Below are 12188 nucleotides of genomic sequence, written 5' to 3'. Positions count from 1 at the left end.
TCCTGGGGTGACCCCTAGTGATAAAATATTTCCATTAATACATCATAACTGTAATTTTGCTACTGCTATGAATCATAATGTAAACATTTTTGTTGATAGGGGTTAGCCAAAGGGGTCTCAACTCACAAGTTGGGAACCGCTGATTTAGCAGAATGACTGTAGTAGACTTCCCCTAGGTTCCGTGGTCTGTCTAGCTCCAAGTGGTTTTGCCTCATGGACTGCGTCATGTGTGAATCTGCATTTCTAGCAAGTTCCCGATAGCCAGTCTAGAGAGAATTACTCTAAGACTTGATCTACAGGCTTCTCAAAAGGAATCAGGCAAATGCCCATAATTTATAGTATAATGGGAAACTCTTTAATTAGATGAAATTTCAACATAAAGAATAGATCAGAGAAAGTGAAAACAATGTGCTAGGCATGGTAGGTGAAATCCCAGTGGGTCACGTGCCTTGAACAGCACAGGGTTGTAATCGGTGTTTCTGGTTTTATTTGTCTGCTAAGTTGTTTCTGAGAGTTAGTGAGCAGACAGCTGTCCCACACGCCTCTCTTCTCCAATCAAGGCTGAATCTCAGGGCTTCTTGGAAGAGATGGGTGTTCTCCTCTGGGTGTGTGTATAGTGTACCCATGCTGTGGGTACACAGGCTGATGCAGGTACGTGTGGAGGCCAGAGGGTGACGTCAGGTTGCCTTCCTCAGTCACTCTCCTCCTCATTTTGTGAGGCAAGACCTCTCCTCTGAATCCAGAGTTCGATGTCTTGATTAGCCTGGCTGGCCAGTGAGCCCCAGGAATCTGGCCCCTCTGCACAGAGGGCAGACACAGTCAGTAGCAGTTTCTTAGGGATATGAACAGTCTTCATTTGTATGCAGCAAACCCTTTACTCAAGAGCCACCTTCCTGTCCCCTGAAAGGAATTTTGAAGATACAATTACGTTTCTAAGACAAGTGCTTTTTAGAAAGGAGATTGTCTGGATGGGCCTGATTTATTCAGGTGCTCCTTTAAAGGGGAATGGACCCTCCCATAGCAAAATAGAGTCCAAGAATGAGCAGGTCGAGTGCAAAGGGAATTCTCATGTCTGGCTTTGAAGATAGAGGGGGAGAAATCCCATAGCCTTGGGGAGAGGAGAGCAGCCCCCGGCTGACAGACTAAGTGGCTCCTCTGACCCAGAATGTCAAGGAACTTTTGAATTCTGTCATAACCACTAAGGCACCGGGGAAGATTACCGCCTGTGACCCGGCGAACTGGAACTTGCCGTTTCATGTCCAACTTCTGACCCTAGCCGACTCGGACGACACAGAAATCTGAAGCTTCCCACTCTCCTGCTGTGTTACAGTGGCAACAGAACCAACACCACAAGGGTCAACTGCCGTCTGTTAAATATTTATTTATTGATGTTAAGTCCACATTACAACAGCACAACAATCCAAAGTATGGTACTACCTTTTTTTTTTTGTTTTTTTGTTTTTTCATAAATACAACATAAAAGGTGGCAAAAGAATGCGAGTTAATCCCAAGCCCAGCAAATTAGCAAAAAAAAAAAGTCACATTCAGAAAAACTTGGCAATTCTGATATGATATAGGCCGAAATTGTACAACAGAGAGAGGTCCGTGAGACCCTGCATGGTAATTTAAATCCCCCACTAGCAATGTGTATGTGGTCAGAGACTTGTACCACACTACACAGAACATCTGGCCCCTCCCCCCAGTGTTCAAACCTGCTAAAACTTGTTTGGTTGGTGTTCTTAGAAAAGTAGAAAGCTGTACCATGTGAAGCAGTATTACAAAGAATACGGGGTGGTTACGGATATAAAATTGTTTTAAGAACTATGTATGACTTGAGTAACTGAGCTAAGAAAGTTCAACACCTTTATAAATAATGAACAATAGATAGGTTTTGATGAGGAACAAACACAGTGTTTTCTTTTCATAGCAAAGTACCTTTAAAGCCTCATGTTTTACACTATCAGGCCAAATTATTTTCTCTCACTTAAAAAAAGAAAAAAAATTGGTTCCGACTTAAAGTCATCAAGTCTGGTCAGATTCAACTCAGTTTAGCTGATGCAGAATCGTGCATTCCAAAAGCAGTCTTTGCAGCTGGCCTTACAGATGCTCAGAGCCTGGCCCTCTCCTAAGTCTAGATTCCATGGAGCCAGGGGGTGACGGGAACTCGTAATTTCCACCCAGCCCCTCTAGTGCCAATGGAAAAGAAGTTCGTTGTAGCGCACTCTTGTTTTTGTCTCTCAAGTCTCTTTCTTCCTCAGGCAGACTAGACCCTCTGTCTACTTCTCATATCCACCCCTGCCACCTCAACCATGTCCAACTTGCTCTACATACTAACATCATCAACTACTACACCCTTGAGCTACAGGGAAGTCTCTACCACACACGCGCTCCAGACTTCCGGGTGTTCCCCTAGAGTCCTTGACTGGTTAACTGCAGTGTTTTCTGCACCTATGTTTTTAAGGTTTAGAGGAAAACCAAAGAGAGAAGCCTGACCTGGCCCTGATGCATTCATCTAAATGGATATGAGATCCCCATGTGGGTAGCAATTCCTTCCTTCCTTCCCCTCATGCCTTCCAAACCTGCCTCCTCTAAATGCTACCTGCCTTGGTCGTGGTCTGGATGCCTCTTGTGGAATGGACTGTGATATAACTCTGCTTTCTCCGGAACCCTTTAAGTTTAAGGTGACCCTTTATTCAACACAGATTGTAAGTTAGCTAAGGTAACATACAAGGAAAACTGATATGAATGGAACTTAAGGCAAGGAATTCCTCCTTTCCCATGTAACACAAGCAGTTTGCGAAGGCAAGGCATTTCCTAGGACTTCCCCTCCTCTTTCTCGCCCCTCCATATTGCACGCGGTTCACTGGGGCCATCTGTAGACACTGCGCTTCAAAGTCACTGTATCTGTCAAACATTCACACTGCCATGCTGTAGCACCTATACCCGTGCTTAAAGGCACTTAGAGATAACATACATTGTGGTTACCTCTGAACAGTTGGTTTCTTTTGGCATTTTGGCATTTCAGACCATTTTAATCACAGCAGTTCCAAAAGTCTTAAACTGGACAATAAATGTGAATTTTCTGTGCAATGTGTACATTTCTATAAGCATCACCTACTTAGACTCTCTATTAAGTAAGAAAAATATGATTTTGGTGTTTTTTGTTTTTTTTTTTTTACTTCGTAAGTTGACAGTATACTTCTGCCTTTCACATAGTGTGACAGCGGAGTAGGCTGGTCGAAGCAATGGCGTTCAGTTTTCAGCTTCAACATGGGCGCCGATCACAGGTCTTCACTTTCTACCAAGCCGCTGTTCAGTGTCAGGTGAGATGGGCTGGCTTCAGGCTGGAAAGCGGCTTTGATGTCTAGTCCCTGGTCCGAAAGTGCTGCATAGCGACTGGCTGAGGGCCGTACTTTTTTTGGCTTGGTGGTCTGTGGCTGCTGATGCCACTGGGCTACAAAGAAAGAGAGCAAATGACGAGGTTTAGCAAAGATATGCTTGGAAATCCCTGAGAGGTTTAAGTAAACACACGCTGTCTTTTGGACAGAGCTTGGTGGCTTACACTCCCAATCTCAGCACTTGGGAGGCTGAGGCAGATTACCGACGTTTGAGGTCAGCTTGGCTTGCACAGTGAGTTATAGGCCAGCCTGAGTTGCAGAGCAATAACCCGTCTCTAAAAACAAAAAGGCACACACACAAAACTGACTTTTGATATATATTGGGTATGTACACTTTTTTAAAAATTTTATTTTTTATATATGTGAGTGTTTTGCCTGCATGTATGCATGTGCAGTGAGCATGTTCCTGGTGACTGTGTGTGTTGTGTACATATTCCTATTGCGTGTGTGTGTGTGTGTGTGTGTGTTTGACTATATATATGTGCATTCTTGGTGTGAGTGTTTTGGAGATATATATATATATATATATATATGCCTATCTCTCTCTCTCTCTCTCTCTCTCTCTGTGTGTGTGTGTGTGTGTGTGTGTGTGTGTGTGTGTGTGTGTTGCCTATATGTATGTGTACTGAGTATGTTCTCGGTGCCTGGGAAGGTGCCAGATTGCCCTGGTAGTCCACAACTAGGAGCTGGGAACTGAACCTGAGTCTCTGGCTAGAACAGGCAGTGCTCTTATCTGCCGAGCCATCTCTCAGGGCCCCGCATGTGTACAGGAGTGTACAGCCCTGGCAGACACGTGGGTCATGTACAGGCACTTCTGCAATGTATTTACAGGCACCACAAGTCACTGTCTGTGTCCGTGGGACTGTGAAGTCAGGCAACACAGAAGGTTTTGTTCTTCTAGTAACTGCAGCATTGGGAAGTCTCAAAACAGTTGATAAGCTTCCCATCTGTCCTATCTTTCTTCCTTTTTCTTTAACAATAGTCACAGTTAGGAAGTCTAGATAGACTTTAACATTAATAAATGGAAGAGACAGACATCTGGGAAGGTTTCAAAAGGCTATTACTTTCTCAAGCAGAGGTAAAATTTGGAATTAAAACAATATTTTCTGGTGTTTTTTCTTATAGCAATGGATCATATAAATCTGTTGTAGTCTTGAAACTGAGTTGGTAGGTTTTTTTAAAAATTTAGGATGCCATGTATACAAACACACACACACACACACCTTCAAGAGTCCACGGCCGAGAGCTGCTTAAGATACATCAATGAGAGAAGCGCTTAGCTAAGTTAAGCACACACTCCAGAACCAAGGTACACAGGTTAAGACTACAGCAGGACGGGGAAGGACTATGATCCAGGAAGAAATGGTTAGAGACAGCCACTTGCAGAATACACAAATAAGAAAATGGCAAAAATGCAAATGCCTTTATGTTAACCCTACGGATGCTGACGTGAGAGAGACACAGCTGATCAGCCAGCCTAAGAAACCAACATGCACATCTCGCTAATCAATCAAAGACCCTGGTGATACTTGGGTGTCTGTTCTCCTGGAGGGGGTTTCACTATTAATGTCGGGAAACTATAACAGAAAGAGAAAGAGTAATATGAATGTTTTTGGCAAGTAAAATCCTGGCGTATCAGCTTAGACTATAAAGCTTAGAGCAATGAGTACATCACTCCCATATCTAACTCTTCATCCTTCAGGGTGTGCGACGCATGGAGATGAGACGAGCCAGCACTCACTGTAGACATCCAGCCTGGCAGTACAGGACACGATGCCTGCTTCGTTCTTGGCGGACACGGTGTACCACCCAGCGTCTTCTTTTGTTGCTCCCTGAATGAGCAGGCAGATGTAGCCATGATTATCCTGGTGCATGCTGCAGAGGGAGATAAAGTCATTAGGGCTCTACATTTTTAAAAAGTGGCTTTGGACATAAAGCATCATTTTTAATTAGGTCATTAGAAATGGAATTGTGCGGGGAGCAGATAATAGGGCCATACTTATTCCAGAGAGGCAGCTCGCCCCATTAAGTTAATGGGGGAGCGGAGCAGACCTCGAGAGGGCAGATAAATCCCTGCACCAATTCCTGAGGGAAGACCTGCCTTTTTTTTTTTTTTTTTTTAAACAAAACCACTGACTGGGCTGCAGCCGTGGGAGCAAATGAACCCATCTTTTCCTTTTGATATACGCATTTTCAAAAATGCAACCAGGTTAAGTCAGAATCGGCTTGGTCACATACCAAAATTGCCCTCTTCTAAAGCTTACGCCGACATTTGGACGACATGTGACTCTCGTCTTGCTCATCGGTGCTAACGTGGCTTCTCCGCTCACCGATCTGCAAGCAGTCTCTGATGCACCGTCTAGCACCGGGGCTGCGCAAGCTACGGGGTAGATGAAACCACTGTGCAGTCTTACCTCACTCGATCAGTGCTGTGAGTGAGCGATTCATTTTCTTTCTTCCAGAATATCTGAGGCGGCGGCACCCCTGAAACGCGGCATTCCAGCCGCACGGGGTACCCATCGGCAACCCCCGTGTTTTGCAGCTTCTCGATAAACACAGGGGCCTTGTGTGCTTCTTTAGCTAAGGGAACACGAGATGAATTATCAGTTAGTGGCATACAAAAGGGTCACTGCAAGGAACGGGGGAGCTCCAGAAAGATTGAGTAGCTCTTTTATGATAGTGTTTTTCACATCAGGTGGTAAGAGGTTAGCCCTCCCCTCAAGCAAAGGTCTGTACGCTTCGTTCCACTCACGCTATTTCCTCAATTAATTCAAGACTGATAGGCCCGCATAGTGCCCCAGCCATCTGCTCCTCAGAATGCCCGCCTGACAGGCCTCAGGATTCAGTCATCGCTAGCAGCTGCGAGAGCTTTGCTCTAATTAAGTCAGCGGGAGCGCGCAGGCCTGACCTACTGCTGCCACCTAGTGGTCCTGACTGTTTCAGAACTAGGATTCCCTGGCTGCCACCTGAAATGCTAATTTCTGAAGATTTAAAATTCGGAACTCATAGTGGAATGAGACATACCACAGGATTTAAAGCATTGTGGGGAAATACATACAGGAAAGGTATATTTACCTAATTCTAGATAATTATCTAGATTCTAGATAACTCTAGGGAATTCTAGATAATGATAAATTAAGGATGCACAGCCTGTAAATTATAAATTCTAACTTGTATTCTTTGAAAGGCGCCTGTAAAGAAGACACCTTTATGATTATCTTACAGGACTTTATTACTTAGTTTTTTATTTTATTTTATTTTTTTCGGAGCTGGGGACCGAACCCAGGGCCTTGCGCCTGCTAGGCAAGCGCTCTACCACTGAGCTAAATCCCCAACCCCACTTAGTTTTTTTTTTTAAGTCAAAACTTATTGTTAATAATATGAACATTATCAGCTAATGGGACACTAATTTCTCAGGTCACTGATAGAAGCAATTTCAGAGAAAGAACAAGGTTTAATTTCCTGCACGTTCTCAACAACGAATCTAAGGATACACATCTTCCTGCACACTAACATGAATCAGGACTCTGCCATCAGACACGAATCAGGACTCTGCCATCAGATATCAGTTTCTGTGTTATAGTTGTGTCACCACTGGCAAACAGACCATAGATGTCTCAACCAGTGGGGACCATAACATGCCACAGCACTTTGAGGGATTAAACGGGAAGATGCTTAAGAAGTTCTGCACAGGCAGCATGGCAGCCCGGTGCACAGCAGTGCTGCAAGCAGCACGTGCTATCACTGGTAAGCAGTTGGAGCAGTAATACTAAGGCTGCCATTAAACACAGCTAGCAATGCACAAACTAATCTGATGGTAGAGGCTGTGATCCCTGATAGTGCTCACTGGCAGGAGAGCTGGTACAAGCCCAAACATCTGGTTTTGGGATCCTTAAGTCTTGTCCTGATGGGCAGATAAGACGTATGGGTACATTTAATAGGAGAAAAAGGAACATTATCTTTTGAGCTTAGAGAAATGAGGGAACCCAAAGCTAGCATGTGGGCAGATGAGGACTTTGCACAACATTCAAAAGCATGGTTAAGATGATGGCATCGCCCAGACATTTCCCAAGGTGTTCGGGGAAACACATTGGTTCTGTTATTAGAGCTCTCACCATGGATTTTATAACCAAGACCTCCTGGGTTTTACTCTCATTGGCCCTCGCTTGAGCTAAGTAATTCACACAGTGTTGGCAAGAGGCTGTCTTGAGCCTAATTTTGGCTTATTAAGGGGGACCCCAGAGACCCCTGATTATTTCGCAGGGCCAGTGGGAGGCCTAGCCAAGATAATGCATATGATGTGCACTGTCAGTCAAGCTTTAAGAGACAGACACTATGCTTTGGCAGGCTTTGTGATAGCAAGAGGTCAGACCGTCAGAATTCTTCCTTACTCCAAGGAGAGGGATGAACCTTCCCATGAGTGTCTTTTCATTCAAGGTTTCTCAAAGAATCTAACTTCCTGTAATGATACTAACACTGCCTACTTACAGTACTGCTTAGAAAGCAGAGCTTATTGATACTGATTTGTGTATAGATGCAACATTATTAAAGTTTTTGAATTCTGAAATGGCTATATTGTCTCAAAAGTTCTTGAAGCCTGTTTGTCAGTCACTCTATCCCTGTGAAACACTAGGCCTGTCACAGTCACATAAAGGTGAGCTGCCCAAATCCCTTCTTTGCCAGGTCGTGGGAGAACAAAAAGATAAATTATAATGGCTATGCTCAGTGACACAATCTGCTCTGTCGCCGTTTCGAGTTATTTCCTGCATTATTTAATGACAGAGAATCTGTTTCTGTGTCATCTAGCTTGTTTCGTCGATGAGGAAGGGATCATGGCCACCTACCAGCAACCACAAGCTCCAGGTTAAATGAGTTCTGGCCTGCTCTGTTGGTGGCGATGCAGGTGTAGATGCCCGCGTCCCGGGACGTGACTGGCTCTATAATGAGGGAGTGCACCCCATTCTCACGGACCAGCATCTTGTGAGCACTGTCAGGGCGGATGGGCTTCCCGTCTAGTTGCCAGCTGAGATCCGGGGTTGGTAATCCACTGACCTAAACCGGAAAGGAGATGCTCATCATGAATTTCTCCAATAGTAAAACAATCAAATGACCAAGAGTTACGGATCCAGCGCCAGTTCGGCCTTCCTTTGGTAGCACGGACAGTGGCTTTCTCATGTTACCCTCTGGTTCAACACCTTCCCATGGTTTCCAGAAGCACTCGGAGGTTCACTTCTAAACACCTCTTATAGAACCATCCCGAGATAAGTAAAACGGGGATTTAAACATATTTCTGTCATCTTCTTGCCTCACCTAATACATAGGCATTTCCAGGCGAGGATGGCATCGGGCTCTGAGCTCTTTGGAAACATGGGAGGTGCAACCTTAATAACAAGAACACTCAGCTGGGAAGCTTCCTGTCAAGGAGTGGACATCACCATGGAGATGTGAGTTAATGCGGCCATCAGCACACAGACCTACTATTTTATAATCCTTGAAAGTGAATAACAAGGGCAGTTTGAAATCATGCAGAAAGTCAGACAAATTAGCATCACAATGGAGACGTCCGGAAGTCTGAAGAGAGTGGCTGTTGTGCTGAACAGAGAGCAGATAAAAACACACTGAATTGCTAGAACCACAGCACACTGCTGAAGGAAGGGACAGTGGCCATCTGCTGGCTTTTTATAGGGCTGCCCTTGATTTTAGAGAAGAGAATTAAGGAAGACTTTTGATATCCCTCCTTCCTCCTACTCTACTAGTGGGAAGTGATATATTCTGCTACCCAAAGATGACTGGATTATAAAACAATCATCGAATGGCTGGATTATAAAATGGTTTCTCTGTAGCACTCATACAGTCCATTCTGCCCCGTGGCAAGTACGCATTACTACTACCAACAAGGTGTCTCGTACACATGTAGTCACATCTGGGGAACATAGGGGAAAAGTGCAATTAAATCATGGGTTAAAGGGATGGGATTTCAAAAGGGCAGTAGCAGTGAGGAAGTGATTTCTGAGGGCAGTATACTGTGTGTCCCCAGCTCTCCACATGCATCCTCTCCCTGAGGGGAAGACATTAGAGGTGGCACAGAAATATAAAAGGTAGTCCTGACTGGGCTGCTGGTCCTGGGGGTCTATAGCTTGCTCCCACTTTTCCGGGTTTGACAATGGACAAGCAGGATCTGTGGCCCTAGTACAGGAAGGCATTGACCGGGTTCTTTCAAAACAGGACATTCATCCAGGGGGCAGCGTTACTCAAGCAAAGAGAGCACGCCCTGTTTTCGTCACCCCAGCTCTCCCAGAGAGTCAGTGAGGAGAGCACAGCACAGTATGGTCTCAGGAACTGAAGGTCTCCACAGTCTGAGCAGTCTGTGCTCTTGACCCACGAGCAGAGGCAGAGAGAAGCACACACTTGGCATCTATCACGCATGAAGAGTTCCTACCCTGCAGGCTTACTGCACAGGGAAGGTTAGTGCCTGGGAACGCACCGCAGGGGCTGCGGCAGGCAGGTGATGGACAGGGCTCTGTTCAGTGTTTGGCTTTTCCTCTTTCAAATCTTAAATACACTGAAATTTCCTTGGAAGTGCGTAGCAGTGTGCAGTGTCCATTCACGTGGCAGGACGCACGTTTTCTTCTCCTCCTGTTTTTGGGACAGGGTTTCATGTGGCCCAGGCTGGGGTCGAATTTATTATGTAGCCAAAAATGCCTTTGACTTTGTGATCCTCCAAGTTTCTCTTCTTAATGCTGGGATTACAGGCCTGTGCCAGCAAACCCACTGACTTCCATATTTTCTTTATCATTGTAGTGAGCTCAAGTCGTGATTATTTTTATTCTCAATATTTTTTAGAGGCGGAGATGAAAGGACATTTATGTCACTGTTTAGAGCAACATTGTAGCTATCAGGGTGCTACGTATCAGCCCATCAGCCACACCCACCCTTGCTACATACTTATGTTTTAAAATTAATCTGACTTGCTCTAATTGTTCTCCTATGAAATGCAGTACACATTTTTAAAAATACACATTTTTCTTACCTCTCTTTCCTTTCCCTGTTTTTCTGAAATGCAACGTTAACTGGCTTATATCAGGCTGGCCCGGGACTCCCAAAGAGCCACCTGTCCCTGCCATCTGAGGGCTGGGAGTAAGGTGTGTGACACCACACCTGCCTACAGCTGTTTTTAAACGTGCAGTTAGCAACTACCTCAGAATATCATCATTTCCTTTGTTGCCTGGAAATGCCATCATATAGGTTATATTTATGAACTAATTTAAAACAACATATTTATTTAGAAAGCGGGCAAACCCAAAAATTTTAGTTTGTATATTTTGCATACATGACACCCTAGAATGTGCACACATTGTAGAATGATGACATTGAGCCAAGCAGCACATCCATCCTCTCACGTGCTTGTCTGCCTGCCTGTCTTCCTTCCTTCCTTTCTTGGTGTGGCAGGAACATTTACAACCTCCTGTCAGTCACTGTCATGTGTTTGATGGCTTGGTAACAACCACCACGCTGAACAACGGATTTCTCCTGATTGACTGACATTTGTAGCTGTGACAGACAGTTTCCCAATCCTGCTCTGCTAGCCCTCAGTAAGCATGGTTTAACTCCTCCACCATGGAGGTCCTTTAGATGCTACAGGAAGTGACAGGTACGTGAGGTCATGGAGTGTTCTGATGTCTGTCTATCTGCTGCAGGGCACTTAAGTTGACTGTGTATTTCAGACACCGTGAGTGATATGAGGGCACACATCTGTGGCTCATGACTGCGCCTCCTGTGGATCACATGGTAGTTCTAACATATGAATTCCTGTGTAATGCGTGTGCACATGTTCCTGTGCACTCGTGTGCTCATGCACCTCATTTTTGAGAAGAGGGCGGCTTCCTTTGAGAGAAGGAAGAGGTCACTGGTTGGCTGTGCTGCCTGGGTGAGCTCTAGGGTCACCTGTGTCTACCTCCCCCACCAGCAGTGGGTTATGCAGCACCAGCCTTCTCTGTGGGGGTTGGAGAAATCTGAATTCAAGCCCTCGTGTATGAGCAGCAGACAATTTAGGGACTGAGCTATCTTACCAGGCCCCAAGAAGTGAATGCTTGCTCTATCTATCTATCATCTATCTATCTATCTATCTATCTATCTATCTATCTATCTATCTATCTATCTGCAACAGGGTAAGGCTATGTAGCACTGGTTGTCCTGCATTTCAGGACACAGGTTGTGACAGGGCCATGCTATGTTTGTTTGTTCGTGACAGGATCATGGTACGGTTGTCCTGGAACTCACTATGCAGACCAGGCCTGCCTCAATGTCCCAGCCATCCACCTGCCTCCACGTTCTCACTGCTAGGATCAAAGGCATGAGCCACCATGTCGGCCCCCCTCACAGATTAGTTTTTGACTAAAAATGAAGTAAATGCATTGACATTCAACTTGTGTTTTATACTCTGAGATGTACCTTAAAAATGCTACCTTAAAAGCTAAGTTATTTTAAAGAATACATTTATTCTTTCCTGTGTGTTCTTAGAAGAGCAAATTTACTTGAAAAGAAGGAGTAATCAAGTAAATTAAGATGGCTTCAACGTAAACTTTTAGGATTGGGATAAGGCACCCCCATCCCCTACTAAGAAGGAAAAAACACAGACGGTTCTCCCATCTTGTGGTCATTGGCAAAACCTCTCTTAAAGTCACATTTGCTTTCGTTTTGATAAAGGAGTCATACTTTCTACACGTCCAACTTCAAGGGCGATGGCTTCAAAATGAATTAAGGGAACAGCTATGGCCTGCTGTAGAAATG

At 44.8% G+C, this 12188-nt stretch overlaps 1 protein-coding gene across 2 annotated transcripts in view; it reads right to left on the bottom strand.

Moving 5' to 3' along the window:
• Nucleotides 1-1361: 1361 nt before the first annotated feature.
• Palld (palladin, cytoskeletal associated protein) overlaps nt 1362-12188 on the bottom strand; it is a 217016-nt gene continuing 206189 nt past the window's right edge. For both annotated transcript variants that reach the window (XM_032919335.1, XM_032919334.1), the window contains 4 exons: nt 8243-8450; nt 5813-5978; nt 5140-5273; nt 1362-3454 (listed from right to left, as the gene is read on the bottom strand). In XM_032919335.1, coding sequence (XP_032775226.1) covers nt 3282-3454; nt 5140-5273; nt 5813-5978; nt 8243-8450 — 681 coding nt within the window. In that variant the 3' untranslated portion in view covers nt 1362-3281. The remainder of the gene's footprint in view (nt 3455-5139; nt 5274-5812; nt 5979-8242; nt 8451-12188) is intronic.

The sequence above is a fragment of the Rattus rattus genome, chromosome 13 (genome assembly GCF_011064425.1).
Source record: "Rattus rattus isolate New Zealand chromosome 13, Rrattus_CSIRO_v1, whole genome shotgun sequence".
Lineage (NCBI taxonomy): Eukaryota > Metazoa > Chordata > Mammalia > Rodentia > Muridae > Rattus > Rattus rattus.
The sequence above is the reverse complement of the archived record's forward strand: the minus strand, read 5'-3'. Positions and strand labels throughout refer to the sequence as shown.